The sequence below is a fragment of the Bos javanicus genome, chromosome 24 (genome assembly GCF_032452875.1).
Source record: "Bos javanicus breed banteng chromosome 24, ARS-OSU_banteng_1.0, whole genome shotgun sequence".
NCBI lineage: Eukaryota > Metazoa > Chordata > Mammalia > Artiodactyla > Bovidae > Bos > Bos javanicus.
Genome location: NC_083891.1, coordinates 42327357 through 42349916, shown reverse-complemented (window position 1 = coordinate 42349916; position 22560 = coordinate 42327357). Strand labels below are relative to the sequence as shown.

Here is a 22560-nt window from a genome sequence, read left to right as displayed (position 1 = left end):
GCCCTCGAGCCTCCTGCCACGGTTACATAGTCTGGTGAGGCACCTTCCTGAGATCTGGAAAAGTATGAACTTTGTAATACATTCAGCTCCAAGAGATTTGGAGGAAGGATCTGTTTTTTCTCCATCTGTCTTCGGCACAACTGCCCCCTATCTGTTTGATGGAACTGAGTTGTGCTAGAGAGTGAGTCTGAAGCTTTTTTTTCCATTGTGACTACACCTGTACACTTTATGCCACAACCCAATACAATGCAAATACATCCAGTTTCCAAATCAACAGCTCCTCTTACTGCACGCAGTGCACTCCTCTCTTCCTTTGCTGTGTTCATGAAAAAGAAAATGCTGGCTGGTGCCACTGCATTTATTTGATTACAAACTGGTTAGTTGTGGCTGCAGCTGAGAGAGCCATGAGCTGCGGGTGGTGCTTAGGGAAGAGGGAGACTGGAGGTCCATGCCCGCCTCGCTGTGCCTGGGCCCATGCTTATGTGTCTGTCACAGTGACACATGAGGCCTGCTTTACCACAGAAATGCACGTGCAGGTTTGACTCAAAATCTTTGCAGTTCAGGTCAAGCAGAAGGAACCTTGAGACTGTGTCCTTCAAACTCCTGGAGTGAATCACCCAGCTCCAGAGAGACTAGACTAGATTCTTCTTACCTCCTGTGTTTTGATTGTTCACAGGGCCGTGCAAACCAATCAGAGGATCACCATGGGGTGGGCTGGTGGAGGGAGTGTGAGACAAAGGTTGTATTTCAGGAGCTAGACTGTGCACAATCGTTGACACTGCTGGGGAAATGAGGGGTCCCGGAGGAAAGAGAAGGTGAACCAGTCTGCATTGGTGCTGAAGTGGGGCCCCGACGAGACTCAGGGAGGGTGCCTGGGGCATCCCTGTCCCTGTGCAGCTCCCCTGCTATGAGATGGTGACCAAGCATCAGTGCCTGGGCTCCAGAGGCCACCAGAAGACCAGGTACAACCATCTCAGTAGTTCATATTCATCTAAATAATGCTCAATTGCCTTCTAATTGTTTTATTGGAATTCAATTGAAGTTGACCTTCCTACCAACTCTGAACCAAAGGGCTGGCTCCCAAAGGAGTGGCATGAATGGGGTTGTACTTTTCCAGCTTCTGAAGGTAACAGCGTTTGTGTTTGTTCCTAAGTCTGCTTTTCAGCCCTACCTGAAATTCCAACACTCTTCTTCTTTCAGCCATACCTGGATTTCCAACACTCTTCCTCTTTCCCAGTCTCAATTCCCTTCTCAATTTCCCTGTCTCTTTATTTTGAATTTTCTGAGTCACAATGAAACCTGACAGTTGGGAAGACCCTGAGAAGTCATTTTGTTGGTGAGAAACTGAGACTTACAAAAGCAAAGTGGGTTGCCCATGAACATCCACCCCAACCTCACTGCTTCCCCGGACTTAGATGGGAGGATGGTAATTGAGTTTGACCAAATATAATCATGGCTGAGACTGCAGCAGTTGGTCATTTTCTTTCCCAGGCAGGTAATCGACTTTGTGTTTTCATGATATATTCTACATGAGGAATTCTGAGCAGTGTGACACTTCTGATTTTAAAAAATAACATGCAATATTAAAAATACACTTTTGTGCATGCCAACCAGCTTTCAAAGTTAAGAACCTAGGCGCTGCAACACAGGTGACTGTGTCCCTCTCTCTGTCCAGAAACATGTTTGTTGCTTTCATGGAGTTCTTTACAGGTGAGTCCGTAAGTGATCAATATTCTGTATGCTTGCTACTTCTTTTTTTTTTTTCTCTCAATATTGTGTTTGTGAGATGCATCCATGTTTATTGGTGTAGATCCAGGTTGCACATACATTTGCACTAACTTACTGATTCACAGTGTTTTATGGCTACATTTTCTCTCCTCTTGATGGATAAAGAATTTTTTTCCCATCTTCCAGCTTCCTAGACTCCCTTTCAAGAGGAATAATCACCCTGCACAAATAGGATCATGTGACTGTAACTGGTTTGGAGAGGAAATGTCTGCCTGTTGAAGAGAAATGAGGTTTTAAGTTGTTTAGCTTGTGCTTTTCTATACGGAAAATGTAATTGAGCTGAGCCCGGAAGGTCATGCAATATAGGATAACATTTTATGGGGAAATGTATACATCAATCTCCTTAATATATTAGAACAGGGCTTCTTCATATAACCTGGTCAGCCTGATTTCAAACACAGGATTTACTTAAAATAAAATTTAATTTGTTGGGCTTCCCTGATGGCTCAGTGGATAAGAATCCATCTGCCAATTCTACCAATGGAGACGTGGTTTCAATCCCTGATCTGGGAAGATCCCACATGCTGCAAAGCAACTAAGCCTGTGCACCACAACTACTGAACCTGTGCTCTAGAGCCTGGGAGCCAAAACTACTGAAGTCCACTCACCCTAGAGCCTGTGCTCTGCAACAAGAGAAGCCACGGCAATGAGAAGCCCGGCCACCACAACTAGAGACTAGCCCCCGATCTCTGCAGCTAGAGAAAACCCGTGCAGCAACAAAGACCCAGTGCAACCAAAAATAAATTAATTAATTACACTATTAAAACATTTTAATTGTTATTAAATGTTCTGAAATGAACACCGACAATTCATTTACAGAGCCTTCCATAAATATTTATACTCTGTGCAGTCCCTGGACCATCTGACTTACTCCATGGACTTTAGCCAACCTACATGAGAAGAAATCTCTCACTCTGCCCCTCCAGCCAAGACCTCTCTCAGGCACAAACCCCACGTGGGTCCAGGGTGACCTGTCACGTCCATACCTCATGTCCGTACCTCATGTCCATACCTCACCCTCACCATGGAAAGGCCACCTCCCAGCCCCACTTCCTGCGACCAGATTGTGACTTCCTTCTGGGCTCAATTCCTTGGTGATGGTGGAGAGTCCTTTGCTCCAAACCCTTCAGCCCTTCTGGTTTTGCAGATGCTTCACCAGAGTCCGAGTCCAGCAAGGAGGACCTGGCCGCAGCACCTCTTCCTGATTTATCTCTGTGTTTAAGACACACTTTCATAACCAACACTCAGTGCTCAGGGAGAGGGCCTGGCACTCAATAGAGGCATAATAAATATTTTTGGAATAAATAAAAAATCTGACCAAATTAAGCCATTTCATGTTCATTGGATACAATTAATAGTTCTTGTTCTTGAAATGTTTTCTCTGGTGTATGCAAAAAGTGCATATATATTTTTAATGGTTTATAGTTTCCAATTGTGACCATTAACTCACATCCAAAGAACTGAGATTGTTACTCATCAACCTCCGGTCCTCAGACGCTCCACAGACACTGGTAACTGTCCTGCCCTTTGTACTTTATCTTCCCTGAACTGAATTATGGAGATACTTGTGGAAGACACCTGATCTAATTCTTCAGCAGGGCTTTGCACAAACTATTGTCATAGGAAAGAAAGAGCAAATATTTGGAGATCGCATTAATTCTGCCAGCCTGTATTCAGAGCACACACTGTACCACATGTACACACACACATACACACATACAAATATAATATATACATATATATATGTAGTCCTCTTGGATATAGAGATTCACAAATAAGTGACCAACATAAAGTGTTAGGGGTCTAAAGGAAACAGATGATAGGCTTTGCGGTGGAGATGAGGGAGGGGAGTCTTGACTGATGAGGATGACGTGGAAGTGTATGTGAGGAGGGCTTTGTGGTCCGAGGGAGAAGACCGTGCTCTGACTCAGAGGGACAAACACTTGCCTGTCCTTGGATGTGCAGCCAGCACGGCTGGAATTTGAGGTTCGAGGAAGTCTTAGCAAGAGACAAGGCACACACGTCTGCAATACAGAGGCCCCGTAAGTGAGCTTGGGAATATGGGCCTTTCTCATCGCTGGTGCAGTGAGCAAGTCCAAACTGTGCTTCTAGAAGTTTAGCTTGGCCTGGTTGGCAGAAGGGACACCCCGAGGTAAAGTGACAGTCATTCAGAAGAGGAGGTGGTGAAGGGAGACGTGTGGAGATATGGTCAGGCACTGGGTAGAGACCTCCCATAGGAAGATGGGTGTCTGCAGATGGTCTTGGGCACGTGCTGGGACTGAATGAGCAGCTTTGTGAGTTGTCGTGTGCTTTCTGGTCTCTTCCAGTCTGTCCCAAGAGCAAGTGGACATTTGGGAGAGGGGGTGGACAGCTGGGAGAGGGGATGAGGGAAAAAAATCAGGTGTTGCTGGCACTGTAGTTATTAGGGGCTTATTCAAAACCAAATATATGAGTATTAGTTACATCTAAGTACAGTTTCCAAAGTATTCATTCATTGTGATAAAAAATCTAGACCATTGAGGAGACTCCAGCTCAGCATTTTCTAAAACCTGTGCCATGAGCAGTAGGTCAGCAGAATGTAGTAGATTTTAGATAAAACGTTAAGAAATGGTTTGTGCTCAGATAAATTTGGGAAGCAGAGATTTGCACGCGAGCTCAGTTGCTTCAGTTGTGTCCGACTCTTTTGCGACCATATGGACTGTAGTCCACCAGGCTCCTCTGTCCATGGGATTCTCCAGGCAAGAATACTGGAGTGGGTTACTGTACCTTTCTCCGGGGGACCTTCCTGACCCTGGGATCGAACCTATGATTCCTGTGTCTCCTGCATTGTGAGTGGGTTCTTTACCCACTAAGCCACCTGGGAAGCCCAGAGGTTTATACAAACTCCAATTTACTGTTTTTCTACAGAACTTCTCAAGTCCTTTATTATAATAATAACCGTCATGATTTTCTAACACTTATTTGACCAGAGGCAGGTGTTTTTTTTTTTTTTTTTTGGTCATGTTTTGCTTTAATTCCCAGTATTTCTGAGGACTAGCTCTCTCATGAATGTGCTTCAGTTGACTCTGGTCTAGACAGTGAAGATAGAGACTGTAGTGATAATATGGTCCCCATGGGAGGTATCAAGTGGACTCTGACCTGGTCATTGTCCGCAGCCCACACCGTCATCTTCTGGAGGTTCCTGGAGCCCGTGAGCTGGCAGTGCTCTGAATGTGCTGCTTTGTGAGCTCGGGTAACAGCACCAGCTAACAGGTTGGCACCTCCATGGCTGATGGATTCCACTCTGAGCTGGACCACAGCCCAGTCCTGTTTCTGGGAGCTGCGTTCTTTCATGGCTGGGGAGTAATTGCTTTGCAGTTGGGGTTCATTTACTCTCTTCATGTTTGTGGGTGATCGAGTGTCTCCTTGGGGACCTAGGAGCACAAAGCTGAGGCTGTTGACTCGAAGCCACTGTTTGCAAATTGAGAGCCATGTACAGAGTGAAGGTTGGGGGCGGTGGGAGTGGGGGAGGTGCAGGAACAGTGGCTCCTGGGTCCACTGTGCCGGGTGGGACTCTGGGTATGTTCCTCAGAGAACTCTTTCCCGCCAGTCGGCTTGGTTTGTGCTTCTCATAAAATGTCATGATCAATTCGTTTTCGGCAAAAGAGCTGCAGTAATTTATCCCCCAAATCCACTCAGGAGGGACTGCCGGCTCCCCCGACCTCAGCCCCATCCAGGAAATACTTCCCCGCCCAGCCTGGCTTTCATCTCCTGGCCTCTCTCCTTGATCTCTGAATTCTCGTTCTGATGATGTGAATCCTCCTTTGCTCTGTCTGATCGCGTTAGGTGTACTTGCAAAGTAGGTGAAACCTCTATGGTTTTCTTATGATGAAATCAATCATCAGATTTACTTATTATAGATTTGGATTATAAATTTTATAAGTAATTGTAAAATCTGGATGAAGTGTTCACAGTATTATACGTTTGGATGAAGTTTTCCTATTTGATTTCTCTTACTCTTAGCCCAAATGCAAGGAATTTGCTATTTTTTAAAACCTTTCATACAACCATGTGTGTTTTATTTATGGAGGTAAAGGGATGTCTCATCACATCCATGTTTCTCTGTTCATAGAAGTTTCAGTTCAGTCAGTTCAGTTCAGTCTCTCAGTCGTGTCCGACTGTTTGTGACCCCATGAACTGCAGCATGCCAGGCCTCCCTGTCCATCACCAACTCCCGGAGTTCACTCAAACTCATGTCCATCGAGTCAGTGATGCCATCCAGCCATCTCATCCTCTGTCGTCCCCTTCTCCTCCTGCCCCCAATCCCTCCCAGCATCAGAGTCTTTTCCAATGAGTCAACTCTTCGCATGAGGTAGCCAAAGTACTGGAGTTTCAGCTTTAGCATCATTCCTTCCAAAGAACACCCAGAGCTGACATCCTTTAGAATGGACTGGTTGGATCTTCTTGCAGTCCAAGGGACTCTCAAGAGTCTTCTCCAGCACCACAGTTCAAAAGCATCAATTCTTCAGCACTCAGCTTCCTTCACAGTCCAACTCTCACATCCATACATGACCACTGGGAAAACCATAGCCTCGACTAGACGGACCTTGTTGGCAAAGTAATGTCTCTGCTTTTCAAGATGCTATCTAGATTGGTCATAACTTTTCTTCCAAGGAGTAAGCGTCTTTTAATTTCATGGCTGCAATCACCATCTGCAGTGATTTTGGAGCCCCAAAAAGTAAAATCTGATGCTGTTTCCACTGTTTCCCCATCTATTTCCCATGAAGTGATGGGACCAGATGCCACAATCTTCGTTTTCTAAATGTTGAGCTTTAAGCCAACTTTTTCACTCTCCTCCTTCACTTTCATCAAGAGGCTTTTGAGTTCCTCTTCACTTTCTGCCATAAGGGTGGTGTCATCTGCATATCTGAGGTTATTGCTATTTCTCCCGGCAGTCTTGATTCCAGCTTGTGCTTCTTCCAGCCCAGCGTTTCTCATGATGTACTCTGCATATAAGTTAAATAAGCAGGGTGACAACATGCAGCCTTGACGTACTCCTTTTCCTATTCGGAACCAGTCTGTTGTTCCATGTCCAGTTCTAACTGTTGCTTCCTGACCTGCATATAGGTTTCTCAGAGGCAGATCAGGTGGTCTGGTATTCCCATCTCTTTCAGAATTTTCCACAGTTTATTGTGATCCACACAGTCAAAGGCTTTGGCATAGTCAATAAAGCAGAAATAGATGTTTTTCTGGAACTCTTTTGCTTTTTCCATGATCCAGCGGATGTTGGCAATTTGATCTCTGGTTCCTCTGCCTTTTCTAAAACCAGCTTGAACATCTAGAAGTTAACCGTTCATGTATTGCTGAAGCCTGGCTTGGAGAATTTTGAGCATTACTTTACTAGCGTGTGAGATGAGTGCAATTGTGTGGTAGTTTGAGCATTCTTTGGCATTGTCTTTCTTTGGGATTAAAGTGAAAACTGACCTTTTCCAGTCCTGTGGCCACTGCTGAGTTTTCCAAATTTGCTGGCATATTGAATGGAGCACTTTCATAGCATCATCTTTCAGGATTTGAAATAGCTCAACTGGAATTCCATCACCTCCACTAGCTTTGTTCGTAGTGATGCTTTCTAAGGCCCACTTGACTTCACATTCCAAGATGTCTGGCTCTGGGTGAGTGATCACACCATTGTGATTATCTGGGTCATGAAGATCTTTTTTGTACAGTTCTTCTGTGTATTCTTGCCACCTCTTCTTAATATCTTCTGCTTCTGTTAGGTCCATACCATTTCTGTCCTTTATCAAGCCCATCTTTGCATGAAATGTTCCCTTGGTATCTCTAATATTCTTGAAGAGATCTCTAGTCTTTCCCATTCTGTTGTTTTCCTCTATTTCTTTGCACTGATTGCTGAGGAAGACTTTCTTATCTGTTCTTGCTATTCTTTGGAACTCTGCATTCAGATGCTTATATCTTTCCTTTTCTCCTTTGCTTTTCACTTCTCTTCTTTTCACAGCTATTTGTAAGGCCTCCCCAGACAGCCATTTTGCTTTTTTGCATTTCTTTTCCATGGGGATGGTCTTGATCCCTGTCTCCTGTACAATGTCACGAACCTAAGTCCATAGTTCATCAGGCACTCTATCTATCAGATCTAGGCCCTTAAATCTGTTTCTCACTTAGAGTTGTGTATAAAACCCAGGCTTCTAATGGGGAGGTCCTTTTCCAGACCATTTTTATAAAAAGCCAGTCAGACTGGTCTGAGGAATTTTTCGTAGGAAATCCTGGATTAGGAGACTCTTCACTTAAGACTTGACTTACATTCATATTATGGTACCAAATAATTGGTAATATTCTAAATGTGCAACTGTAGTGGACTAGTTAAGTAACTACTATCTGACTGTGAGTGTGGTAAAGGTTTCAAAATCTTCAGTGAGTTGTGAAGATGTGAGTGATGTATTAAATGAACAAATTATTTTCAAAAACAATAGATAAAGTATGAGCCTAGTTTTGTTAACTCTAAGATTGCACGGATAGTAGTTTCTTATGGTTTCCAAACTATTGAGTAGAGTTCCCTGTGCTATACAGTAGGTCTTATTGTTATATACAGTGCTGTGTATACGTTCATCCCAAATTCCTAATTTACCCCTTCCCCCTCACCTTCCTCCTTTGGTAACCAGAAGTTTGTTTTCTTTGTCTATGAGTCTATTTCTCTTCTGTAAATATTTCATGTCATTTTTTTAGATTCCACATAGAAGCAATATCATATGATTTTTTAATTCACTAAAATGTCAACATGATTAATTCTAGGTGGTAGAGGTCTTGCTATTTATTATGTTTTTACCCAAATACATCATATATCCAATGTAAATGACGACTATATATTTCATCACATAAAGTGTATTTGAAAAATACGTATCTTCACATGAGATAACTTCCTATCTTCTGCTGCTTTTCCCTAAACAAGTTTTAGCTCTGGTACACATTGGGTCACTCTCATTTGAATCCTGTGCAATAAAGATGAACAGTGTTATCTCTTCGAGACAGAGGGGAGCACAGGACAAGGGGAAGGTCCCAATGAAACACAGCCACCAGGTCCTGCTGACACTGGAACCAAATCTTCTGAGCTCTCTGTTAATGACCTGCCTTTTCTTGGAACAGGATGGAAAACAAAATCGACTCAGCATTCAAAGTAATGAAGGGTTCCTGTTCAAGGATGGCTTGAATGTTTCCTCTGTTTTCCCTCTAAACTTGGATTTACTTCCAGGGCTGCTCATGTACATCTAGTCTTTAACAGCTCCTACCAGGTTGCAAACACCTGTCTCTGTCCTGGACACATGGCTTATTTAATAACAGTTTAGTTCATCAGTACGTTTTAGGAGTGAGAGTTGGTTTCGGGTTCTTCATGCTATTTCTGAAACTCCCTGAAAGCTTCCTGAGTCTTAGTAGATTATGTAAGGCTGGAGTCAGAGAAAAGCTTTCTGATACCTTCCAGGCAGAAACTGAGCATTCTTTAAGTCTTAAGAAGATTCAAACATACTCTGTGATGGTTTAACCATTGCAACATCAAAACAACTGAATTTCCTCCTCCCTGTTTTTCCCTCCATAGCTTAAAGGGAGCCGACGCTGGCAATGGGATCCGAGTGTTTGTGCCTGACGTGGGCATGTTCATCGCCAGCCTGACCATCTGGCTGGTCTGTAGGAACATTGTTCAGAAGCCAGTGGCCGAAGAGGCCGCGCAGTGTAACCCGGAATTTGAGAACGAAGAATCGGTAAGTCTGAGTCTGGGCCTCTTCCTGGTTTGATTTCTGGGGCCTTGTAGGTTGTGACATTAAAAGTGAGATATGCACAGAGCTTCGTGCCCTCCTGTGCTGGGTGGTTGCTTTGTACACCTCGTGTGGTCCTCACGCATGTGCATTCTCACCCGCACTCGGCCACGTGGAAACAAGTCCGGGGACGTGAGGGCTGCCCTGCGAGATGCATTAACCCTAAGGGCCTGGGCCTGACCTGGTGTCTCTTCATTACCATCCGCCCTTAACTCACACTGGAAACCTTTCAGGTTTGTGTCTTGGCCCATGCCCTAGATACTTAGTTACTGCAACATTCTTAGAGAAGAAACACCTGGCAGTTGTCAGAGAAAAAAAAAAATTAATTCTACCTTTAAAGAAGCTTCCAGTCTGTGCACTGTGCCATCCTGAGTCAGTGGTTAAATCTGCAAGCTTCCATCGAGGTATTTTTAAAGTACTCCGGAGAAAAAAATAGATGCATTTGGAAGAGTGTAAGAATGAGTAAAACGTTTGTGAATTTTTAGCTGGATCAGGGGACACGTCAGATTTCACTCTGTGGCAAATAGAAGCGGGAGTCGCTCTGTCACTGACCTGTTTGTTCTAATAACTGCACTTTGTCATATGAGTCTAGGTAACAGTGACTTAAAAAGTAATTGATCTGGTAATTGAAAGATAAAACTTACAGGGAAAAAAATTCCTTAAAAGACTGTATTTGGACATTTGACCCAAGACAATTGTAAGTACTGAATGTTTCACTCATAAGCTTTGGCAAGAAATTAAACCTATAAAACTGAAGTTAGTTGAAATTACTTATATTGAGATTGGTAACCATGATGACATCAAAGAAAGAAAGTTCTCAGTTATGGCAAATAATGTGTGTGCTTCACAAATGAACAGCATTTTCCCTTGATATTTATTAGAATACAACAATGAAGAAAGAATGAATATGATTCCATAAACCTCTGCAGATTAGAAATGATGATATTGCCTAAAATCCTTGTGAGTAAAAAATATACAATTCTGTGGCATATGCATATTCTGCTGTTTTTAAGGTAAATGTTAAAAAGGGTACATGGTGTTAAAAATCATTACAGCAAGGTCCTAACTACCTATCTCTTGCATTCAAGTTCACAAACTGTACAACGTTTGTCAGTGTCCTAGAAATAGAACTATGAAGGTGCTTTTTCTTCTGGTTAAGACAGAATTTAAAAATTTAACCTCTGCTTTTACATTTGAAATTTCTTTTATAGTATTTACAGTTTTGAAACACTATCTGGTTTAAACAATCACCCTGTTTTTTCCAGATTCAGTGAAAATAAATCCATTAACTCAAGCTCTCCGGACTTAGGACTTTTCATTATTATTTTTGATAAGGCAAGATTTGTTTTCAGTTCTCCTCATATTGTAGATGGAGGGTAAGGGATAGTTACTGTGAGCTGAGTGGACTCTGAAGTCAGACTTGGAAGCTGTGTGATGTTGGGAAAATTGTTTATCCTCTTTCTTCTTCCGCAAAGTGGAGATTGTCCTGAAGACTTAATAAAGGGCCATGTGCTTGCCTCCCTTTGCTCTTCTCCAGTTTGAAAGGAAGTAGAACAATCACAAAAATGTAAAATTTAAAGCCTCTTAAAATGAGAGAAAGATAAGTTGGAGGGTGTGTTTGAGGCCAACTCACTCAGTAAAGGACTTCCTTCCTTGCCATTGGTAACAGACAACCATGACTGAATTACAAAGCTTCCTACAGAAAGAACTTCTGTCTCCAGTTCAAACACTGTTTTGCCATAAAACTAGGAAAACCTGCACTGACAACTGAAGATAAGGGATGTTAGGTCAAGGTCACCCATCTGGTGAAGAAGAGACACGATGTCACTGACCGATAGTAAAATCATGTTTCCTTCCTGATTCCCCTCTGTTCTCCAGGATGGGCTCATGATACCTCTCTCCCATTTGAAATTTGTTTAAATATCTGCACCCTATATATTATTGATTACATTCAGTTCAGTTCAGTCGCTCAGTTGTGTCCTACTCTTTGCGACCCCATGAATCGCAGCACGCCAGGCCTCCCTGTCCATCACCACCTCCCGGAGTTCACCCAAACTCATGTCCATCGAGTCAGTGATGCCATCCAGCCATCTCATCCTCTGTCGTCCCCTTTTCCTCCTGCCCCCAATCCTGCTGGCAATCCCTCCCAGCATCAGGGTCTTTTCCAATGAGTCATATCTTTGCATGAGGTGGCCAAAGGATTGGAGTTTCAGCTTCAGCATCAGTCCTTCCAGTGAACACCCAGGACTGATCTTCTTTAGGAGGGACTGATTGGATCTCCTTGCTGTCCAAGGGACTCTCAAGAGTCTTCTCCAACACCACAGTTCAAAAGCATCAATTCTTCGGCGCTCAGCTTTCTTCACAGTCCAACTCTCACATCCATACATGACCACTGGGAAAACCATAGCCTCGACTAGACGGACCTGTGTTGGCAAAGTAATCTCTCCTTTTTAATATGCTTTCTAGGTTGGTCATAATTTTCCTTCCAAGGAGTAAGCATCTTTTAATTTCATGGCTGCAATCATCATCTGCAGTTCTAACCCTAATTGATTACATTATTTAATGATAAAAAGAGGTAGATTCTCTGAGCATTATTTTTGGGGAGCTTGGAAAATGAAAGTGTGAAAGCGTTAGTCACTCAGTCATATCCAACTCTTTGTGACTCCATGTACTGTAGCCTGCCAGGCTCCTCTGTCCATGGAATTCTCCAGGCAGGAATACTGGAGTGGGTTGCCATGCCTTCCTCCAGGGGATCTTCCCAACCCAGATATTGAACCCAGGTCTCCTGCATTGCAGGCAGATTCTTCACTGTCTCACTCACCAGAAAAACCCTTAATATTGAAAATGCTAAATATCATTACTATAAAGTTGAGTTCCCTCTAGGTTAAATTTGTTTGCACCTAATTTAGATATTAGTTTCCATAGTCTCAGTACATTCCAGCCCCAGGTGGCCCAGGGGAGCCGGCTAGAGTGACTGTCCAGAGATGAATCCAGGAGGAAATTTTTCTTACTGGGGAACCATCTGTCTGGAGTCTGAAAAGAATATAAATACACAGCCAAAATAAGCAGTAGAATTTATTTTATTTTGAAGTCCCTAGCATACTTCCTGCGACTCGTAAATCTTGGCGATTGTGTTCTAGATTGCTTGCTTTTTGAGGATCCTTTGAGAGGACAGTGTTTGCTGGCGTTGCTTCTTCTCTCATTTATCTCAGTGGAGAAATGGCAGATTAATCAACCCTCTGGTGCCTGGGAGAATTGCTTCTCAAATCCAGCTTTGTTTCAGAGTAGTAAGTAATCCCTGGAGAATGCTCAGGACTCTTCCCAAATCTCCATGGACTTGATAATGAGGCTTAAGTTCACTGTTTTAAAGGGCATCACAAATCCAAGGATTCTCCCGAAAAAAACCCAGTGGGCATGGAGTTGGGGAGGAGGCTTTGTCCTGTTTTTGAATTTTACAGAGAGCAAACCTCGGTCAAGAACCAACTCCCTAAGTGCCAAGAAAGATTCTTTGCCAACTGACATACTTGTGGTCTTGTTTATTTGTTCCTTTTAATTCAGAAGCAGATTGACAAATCATAACTGAAAGATTCAGATTCTTACATCTTTAAAAAACATGAGTTCTGTTATGAGAGTTAAATTGTGTAGAAAGGTTATCTGTGCAATAAAACACCAATGACATCAGTAATTTCACCAAGTTGATAGTATCTGCATATTTATGTACTTCTAGCTCTTTCTAGCTATTTAATGAGATTTCAGGCTTTATTATTTTTTTGAAACAAAGAGTAGTTTAATATGAAACCAAATTTATGATAAATGTTTATTCAAATAGGAATTTTAGTCTTGACTTAGTCTGCTGCAAGTGGCCTCTTCTATATGGTTTAACAAATCCAATATGAATGATATAAAGAATATTTTGGTGTCAGTCTTGAGAAACCTATATGCAGGTCAGGAAGCAACAGTTAGAACTGGATGTGGAACAACAGACTGGTTCCAAATAGGAAAAGGAATACGTCAAGGCTGTATATTGTCACCCTGCTTATTTAACTTATATGCAGAGTACATCATGAGAAACACTGGGCTGGAAGAAGCACAAGCTGGAATCAAGATTGCTGGGAGAAATGGCAATAACCTCAGATATGCAGATGACACCACCCTTATGGCAGAAAGTGAAGAGGAACTAAAAAACCTCTTGATGAAAGTGAAAGAGGAGAGTGAAAAAGTTAAAGCTTAAAGCTCAACATTCAGAAAATGAAGATCATGGCATCTGGTCCCATCACTTCCTGGGAAATAGATGGGGAAACAGTGGAAACAGTGTCAGACTTTATTTTGGGGGGCTCCAAAATCACTGCAGATGGTGACTGCAGCCATGAAATTAAAAGACACTTACTCCTTGGAAGGAAAGTTATGACCAACCTAGATAGCATATTGAAAAGCAGAGACATTACTTTGCCAACAAAGGTCCGTCTAGTCAAGGCTATGGTTTTTCCAGTGGTCGTGTATGGATGTGAGAGTTGGACTGTGAAGAAAGCTGAGCCCTGAAGAATTGATGCTTTTGAACTGTGGTGCTGGAGAAGACTCTTGAGAATCCCTTGGACTGCAAGGAGATCCAACCAGCCCATCCTAAAGGAGATCACTCCTGGGTGTTCACTGGAAGGACTGATGCTGAAGCTGAAACTCCAATACTTTGGCCACCTCATGCAACGAGTTGACTGATTGGAAAAGACTCTGATGCTGGGAAGGATTGGGGGCAGGAGGAGAAGGGGATGACAGAGGATGAGATGGCTGGATGGCATCACCAACTCGATGGACATGAGTCTGAGTGAAGTCCGGGAGTTGGTGATGGACAGGGAGGCCTGGCATGCTGCGATTCATGGGGTTGCAAAGAGTCGGACACGACTGAGCGACTGAACTGAACTGATATACCTAATTTATTCCTGAAGCAGCCCTGTTGTTGAGGGCATGTTGAGACCTGTCAGGGCTTGATGGGGTAGAGATTCTCCTTCAGCACTCAGGTTGAAGCCAGGGCTTCAAACAGCAGCAGCTTCTAAAGCATGGAGACACATACAGTCCCAGAGCTACGATTATAATCCCAGCTGCTCTACAGATGTAGAGTCTGGAGGTGTCCTCTGGGCAACAATTGCAGAAATTGGAACTCTTGAGGGTTACACAAGCTCCTTCTGGAGTCTGGCTGAGCAGCAGCAAGGCCACGGGGGTTCGAGGATGATATCTCATGGCTCACTTTCCCGGGGGCCCCTCCTTCACCTCCAGGTGTGAGGGAAACCTGAGGCTCTAGGTTCCACAGATGGATCTTTTTCACAAGAAGCTTGGGGCTGTGTTTGTCTGCTGGCCTGTGGTGCCTGGGGGTGGTGGCTTGATAAGAGTGCTCTCTCCGGTTGTTACTGTCCTGTGGGGCTCAGGGTCTCCAGTCCTACTGGCCACCAGGGCATGTCCCCATATGCACTGTGTATGCTCCTGCTGGGCTCAGCCAGAGGGTGTGGGGGCTGGACTTGGTCCCTTGCTTTGGGGAGACAGGGGGAGAATGACTTGACTTAGGTGGGAGCACAACGGTGCCTCAGTGTCTGGGCAGTGTCTTCCTTCCCCCACCCTGCAGTACACCTCTTTGGATTTGCAAATGACTGTCCCTTACACACAGTCTCAGCAGGTGTCACACTCTGGGCATTTCACCTCTCTTGGGGTAAGTTCAACCTTGTGCCTTCCCTGCCTGCGTAGGTGTGGCCCTTCCTGTCCTCTGCTGTGGACCAGATATTCAGCTAGTTCTCAGGTCCTTTCCGGGGAAAATCAACCCATGTGTAACTGCATATTTGTAGTTATGTCCTCCCATGAACATATTTGTCATGTCCATGGGAGGAGGTGGGTTCAGGCTCTTCCTTCCCCACCACCTTAAACTGACCTTGACCTGGGAGTTTGTAAAGGTCTAGGTGCAGACTGCATCCCAGATATGTTCAGTCAGAATTCTGGGAGGCAGGCGAATGTTTGGTGGTACCAGGATTGTTTTACTAAAGCTCCCCAGGCCTGTGGTCCTGGATAGCCTAGTGGGTTGCTACCTGCTAACTTGGCCTGTCTTAACCTCCTTTATTGAACTTGTATTGCTCTATAGGAGGTGGTTGAAAGCGTACACGCTTCCAAATGGAACAGGGAACAATTTAACTTGTGCTTATACATTTGGAAAAGTAATCTTCCTAAAACAAGCTTAGTAACAGAAAAAAATCTTGGCTTCGTCTGCACCATGTTGTCACGATAGGCTTACATGATGCACGTGACCCCTGCCAGCATGGCTCCGGAGCTCTCTGGGCACTGTGTCCATGGGGACACTGTGGAGGATGGTGGACAATGGTGATGAGTCACAGCACTTGCCTCTTCCTTCCATGGACTCTTCTGTTGCGATGACTCCACTCCATGAAGATAAATTGTTAACTTTCAATAATAAACAATGAGTAAATAACTTGCAACATTTTAGGAAAGCGCTCCCTTTGCTTCTGGATCTGCTGGCTCATTATCTGTGCCCCTGATGCTCTCCCATCAAAGCATCTTTTCAAGCATGGTTTAAGACACAAGGAAGAGGAGGATGGGGTCCACGGTCTGAGGAGTGCTGGGCTGACACCTAAAGTTTGTCTGAAATCAGAAAAAAATTCCATTAGATAAATCACCTCAGTGTTTTCCAGTCAAGGGAGTCTGCCTCGCATCCAACTCAAACACAAGGCTTCTATGTAGGATGAGTTTGTCCATGGTCACAGGTATCAGGAAGAGTGTGGATTCTAATCTGGCTGCTTCCACATCATCTCATGCAGTCCTTTAATCAGACAAGTTCCTGGGACTTGCTCCTTGAATTCCTGATTCAGGAACTGTGAGGTGGAGCCTGGTAATCTGGCCTCTTAAAGAGCCCCAGGTGAGCCTTGGATTTAGTCCAAGACAGGTAGACTCATTTAGTGCTTGGGGATAAGGGAAAATGAATGTCTGGGTTCTACTAGAAGTAATTGGTGGTGTCTTCCTGGTCCAAAACTTAGTGGGAGTAACTGCTAATGCTTGACTGCTGGGGACGAGGCTGCAGGGCTGGACGCGGTGATGGGATGAGGCATGGAGGCTTGGGTCCAGGCTTAGGGAACCATGACCTCGCACCCAGTTGACTCCGAGGCACTTGGAGTGTCCTCATGTGACATGAGATGCTGCCTGATGTACATCTGGCACATTTTGAAGTCAGGGACTTTTAAAGAAGATGAGTCAAAGCACTTACAATTCTTTACATAAGGTATAGACTTCAACCTGGACAATGCTGATATGTAATGTTTTATTAGGCTTTTTAAACTATAAAGGTTTTCTTTATCTTTCATTTCTAAGATAGCTCAGGAACTAGAAAAATAAATCTTTATTTACAGCTACTCCTTCTTAGGAAGAAACTGAAAGACAAAGTTTAAACATGCTTCTCCAGGCAAGAATACTGGAGTGGGTTGCCATTCCCTTCTCTAGGAGATCTTCCCCAACCCAGGGATGGAACCCAGGTCTCCTGCATTGCAGGTGGATTCTTTACTAGATGAACCACGAGGGAATCCCTTCCCAGGTGGTGCTAATGGTAAAGAACCTACCTGCCAATGCAGGAGATGGTAGGAAACGGGAGTTCAATCCTTGGGTCGTGAAGATCCCCTGGAGGAGAGTGTGGCAACCCACTCCAGTATTCTTGCCTGGAAAATCCCATGGACAAAGGAGTCTGGCGGGCTATACCCCATGGGGTCGCAAAGAGTCAGACAGGACTAAAGCGACTTAGCATACACTCCTTCTTAGCTCCAAGGCCAGGATCCAGTTGAGTTCCAATGTGGGGACAGATTTCAGCTCCAGCAGCCCAGCCTGCTTGCTGGTGAGTGAGCTGAGGGGCTTCCAGGGCGTTGGTGTTTATGCTGCTCCAGATGGATCATTTCGGGGAGAAGACCAGCCTGACGTGACTAATGGCACTTCTGGCCCCAGCTGGGATGGTGGGGCTCACTTTTGGCTCCCTCTCAGTTTGGCAGGTTTAGAAAGTGTTTTCAACTGAAAGCCCCAGGGATTCTGGTACAAAAATGCTGAAAAAACTTAAGTACACTGGTCTGTTTATAAAAATCACAGGGTCTCTGTCCCGCCCAGGAGAGGTTGGGGAAATGCATTCATCTAAACTCGAGAAGGTTCTTGACTGGAGATTTCTATCTGATTTAATCTACATCCGTAGCGATTCCGTAATTGAGCAATAAGTCATTTATTGTGAAAGTTAGGAGTGTGTTTCTGACTGTGACCCAGGCAACCCTAGCTGTGTTCCCTCTCTTTGTCTCCTTGGTCAAGTAGAGACTGAAAGTTTTGGACTAATTTTCTTCCTCTAGAGGCATTTTTAGGACGTTGCCCCCTGCTGTACAAGTAGTATTAAGCAACAAATGCCCATGTGTGTGGTGATGTGGGTGTCATAGCAACAGCATCCCTGGATCAGTCCCCACAGCAACTCAGCTTTGGGAGATGGAGAAGTTGAAAGAAAGCTGGCCTGGGAGCCGGGGCCTTGGATGCTGGGGAGGGGCTTTCCCGGTGTGGGGACAGCACATACCAAGGCAGAGAGCCTGTGGATTCCAGGTTCTCTGCATGGTTCCCTGTGTGTGATGTTTCTGGGCCAAGAGATGAGGATAAAGTTGGAGGGAGAGACTGGTCCCAGGTGTGGCAACTCCAACAGGTAGGCAGCTTTATGTTCTCTCCAGGTCACCTCATCAGAACCCACTTTGACAGTGACCCTCAGGTAGACCTCTCCAATTCTCACCTCTGTCCACACTCCAGGTTCCTCACTAGCTGCCCCTGTGATACCTCCACCTTAGAACTGGCTTCCCAACTTGCTCCGTGACTGGTCATCCTGGTCTCATCCACAAAGACAAGAACTCCCTCTGATTCTCCTTCATCCCTCCCCCTACCATGTGAAATTTACCAACTGGGGTCTGCTGACTGGACTTACGAGATGCTCGCCCAAGACGTGAACCCTCTTCAGCTCCACTCCCCACCCCCTCTTCCACCAGCACAGCCTCCTGGCTGCAGGACCCCCTTGCTCTTCCCCTACTGCAGCTGCTGGAGTTGCTCTGGGAAAGAGATCCCATTGTCCCCCTCACTGGGTTGAGTGGTTGGTGATCAGAGTGCTCTTAGCTTGGGTTCAAGAGAAGTGAAGCATCAGGCAAGTCCTGCTCTGAGTCCAGCCACCTCTCGGAGAATTTTGCTTTGAAACTCCCTCTGTGGGTGATACAGGGATGTGGGGTGGGCTTTCCTCCTGGTACCGCAGCTCTGTAGCTCTCCCATCATCCCAGGTGGGGGCCGAGCACCTGTGCACAGGTGGGGCTGTTGGTGTTGGCACTGACTGGAGCTCAGCCCCCATGTCTCTATGACGTGGGATGCAGGGGCATCAGCTGACAGTGAGGAGGAAGAGCAGGTGGAAGAGAAAGTGGGTCTGGGGATGTGCTATGGAGGCTTGGCCAGCCCTTCCTGCTGTCTGGAAGGCTCTGGTTAGAATTTCCCCATGGCTGGTGGCTCTGTGACATTCAGAGCTCAGCTTAAATGTCACTTCCTCAGAGAGGCTCTCCCTGAACTCAGAATCTAAAATAGCCGCCCTGACTCCCTCAATCACATCACTCTGTTTTAATTCTTGGAATAGCAAGTGTCGCTGTGAGATGTTTAGTTGCTGACTTATTTGTGTCTCTTACTAGTATGTGTACTCTTCTGTCTCTTACTAGTGACATTGATGCACACTGGGCTCTGAGCAGATTGAAAAATCCTCACGCATAAGCCTGAGACATTCTTCTTCCTTCTGGAAAAAGTACAAATGTGCTATGATGAAATACAGTATAATGCAAAACCCAATTTGGGTATATGGACTTGAATAGCCTAGGATTACATCCTTGTGTGTGTGTGTGTGTGTGTGTGTGTGTGCACAGGGGTGGGAGTGCATCCTGTAGCCTTGGCTTCATTAACAGCCAATGTAAATCCCAAGTGGCCTGTACCCACCTAGGCAAACAGCAGGTCTAAGCCCTCAGGTCACTCAGCACTTACTGAGCTGTGCACCAGCCTCCTGTGCCCATCTTCCTCCAGTGAGATGGACGCTCAGACACCAGCAGTGAATATTATGTAATTCTGAATTAAGCATATCAAGAAAAAAATATATATGTATATATAAATATATATATATGAAAAAAAAAACAAAGACCCTAATTGGAAAAGAAATAGGTCCCACAGTGTTCACAGAAGCACTATTTATGACAACCAAGACACGGAAGCAACCTAAACGATCATCTACAGAAGAATGGATAGAGAAGATGTGATTGATATATATATATACATATATATATATACACACACACACACAATGGAGTATTACTCAGCCACAAAATGAAATAATACCATTTGCAGCAACATGGATGAACTTGAAGGGCATTATGCTGAGTGAAATAAGTCAGAGAAAGATAAGTACTGTTTGATATCACTTATATGTGAACTATAAAAAATACAACAAGCTAGTGAATGAAACAAAAAGAAGCAGACATACACATGTAGAGAACAAACTAGTAGTTAGTAGTGAGGTAGAGAAGGCGATGGCACCCCACTCCAGTGTTCTTGCCTGGAAAATCCCAGGGACGGGGAGCCTGGTGGGCTGCCATCTATGGGGTCGCACAGAGTCTGACACGACTGAAGCGACTTAGCAGCAGCAGGGGAAAAAAGACTTATTATGGAATTAGATGAAAGCATACGTGTGAAATCTTTGAAACTGTAAAGCACCATAGAGTTTAAAGGATCTTTCATTCAATAAAAATTTTTAAAAAGAAAGAAATTTTAAAATGGGAAAATGAAGCAAACGGGTACTGCTTGGACTCAATGTCTGATCTGGGCCTCAGAGTTGTCTGACTCTGCAGAAGCTGCTGTCTTTTCAAGATGAAGCCTGTCCTGCATTTGAGACAGGCACCTTTTGTCTTAAGGGAATGGTTTATATTTATAATTCCTTTAAAAAAAAATCCTAACCCTTCCAGGGAAAGATTGTAATTATCCAAAAAAAATCTTATGTATTCTTTAAAAATGAACAAAAAAGCCCATGGTATACACAGTTTAAAATAATCCATGTAAGTGTGTATGTGCTGTTCATGTGTTTCCTTCTGAATATCTAGTAATGGTCCCGAGGTCCCACATGGCCTGGGATTGGACCCGTGCACAATTCTCTAAAAGGATGAGATAGGAAGCGACTGTTTATTTAGCCAAGTAGCTGGGACCACTCGTCCTCCCACGGGCAGGAAATACTAAAATAGTGAACAAAGATAAACTCCAGAAAGAAAAGGGATTTCCTCAGCGCTGATCTGGCCCATCCTTTCCGTTTAAGCCCATTCATCAAACTTCCCATCACCTTAGTGGCACACTAAGTAAATCTGGGGAACCAAACCCAGATTGCTGAAAGCTAAGTTATGAATAGGTGTTTCAGACAGTCTTGGCTTCTGTGTGTAAAATAAAATGAGCTCATGTAGGTGAGATGACCTGCCGTTAGGGACCCTATGATTAGCGATGCTTCCTGTTTATGCCGTGAAGAAAGATCAAAGTTCCTTGGGCTTCACACAGGGACCACCAGAGACCTGAGGGGGCTTATGTGGTTGAGTGGTAGTCTGCATTTTTTCCTCATTTCTCAAATTCACCTCACTGACCTACTGGTAAATTAGAAACCATATAATATTCTGGGTGGATAGGCAGAGACTGCAGTGTTTTCTGTTTTTCATTTATTTAGGCTGGAGGAGAAAAAATAGACTCCGAAGAGGCCCTGATCTATGAAGAGGACTTAGATGAAGGAGACGGTGCTGAAGGCGATTTGGCGGAAAGCGCGAAATTAAAACTCTTCCGCAGGCTGGCCTCTGTGGCCTCCAAGCTGAAGGAGTTTATTGGCAACATGATAACCACTGCGGGGAAGGTTGTTGTGACGATTTTACTGGGTTCATCAGGTGAGAACCTCCAAGTCCTGGGGCGAACAGGGAGCCAGCTGGCGAATGATGAAAGAAGGAAACTATTCTATTCCGCCGCAACAGAATCGTAACTGTAGCTTTTGTGAAACTGGCCATGTGTACAAACCACGCACACACGCGCACACGTAGCTTTTCCCGTTCAGTTGTAGGTTTTATGTATTAGATGGTTTCTGTTAACCTCTGTAAAGCAGTCTTTTCCCTTAGCAGTTAGGTGGCGTTGTTTTCTACGTGACAAACAGGACCACTGTTCACCTCTCTCAGAGCCTGTGGGTGGTGATCTGTGACAAGGGCCCCTTTTCTGTCCCCATCCAGAGCTACACATGGGCTTTCGGGAGCTTGTCTGTTTACATTGAGTCATTAGATCTCTTAATTTAACTCTTCTGGATAGAATGTTTTTCTTCCCCAGTTAGATGGTAATCTCGCAGCACACACGCCCACTTCCTCTCCCTGTTGGCTGCAGGCTGCTCCTTCCATAAAAACCTTATCTCCATCTTTGCCCCATCCCCATTGCCCCAGAGCTGCTGCAAACTTTATTCCATCCTGCTTCTGTGAAGTTTCATGAGATGAAGCAACTGTTTTTCCATAGGAGAGTTAAAAGTTAGAAAAGTGAAGAGTATTTCTCAAGAAATGTAACTCAGGACTTTAATGAGAAGTTGTTTCAAAATGCTCCCTGCCAAGTTTTTAAATGCCTATGAAGGAATGATTTCATTTGACATTTCCACTTTTAGTGATAGAGCAAATCACATTTTGTTGGGCAGGACAAAGATTTAGTGAGGTTTTATCTGCCACTGAATGCAATATTATCATGAACCCTCGTCAACAGACAAGCAAAAGTAAATCATTATTTTAAAAATTTATCGAGGACAGTTAGAATGGACATACAGTATTCCTGAAAAACTCGGGGAGAAATAGAGAGATGGAAACAGGCAAGTAAACATGCTAAATTCTACTGGTTGGAGAAGTGAATGTTTGTT

The 22560-nt window shown here is 44.3% G+C and overlaps 1 protein-coding gene across 3 annotated transcripts in view; it reads left to right on the top strand.

Moving 5' to 3' along the window:
* Positions 1–22560, top strand: part of PIEZO2 (piezo type mechanosensitive ion channel component 2) — a 252316-nt gene that overhangs the window by 127503 nt on the left and 102253 nt on the right. For all 3 annotated transcript variants that reach the window (XM_061399951.1, XM_061399953.1, XM_061399952.1), the window contains exons 5-6: positions 9371–9533; positions 21355–21565. In XM_061399951.1, the coding sequence (XP_061255935.1) occupies positions 9371–9533; positions 21355–21565 (374 nt within the window). The remainder of the gene's footprint in view (positions 1–9370; positions 9534–21354; positions 21566–22560) is intronic.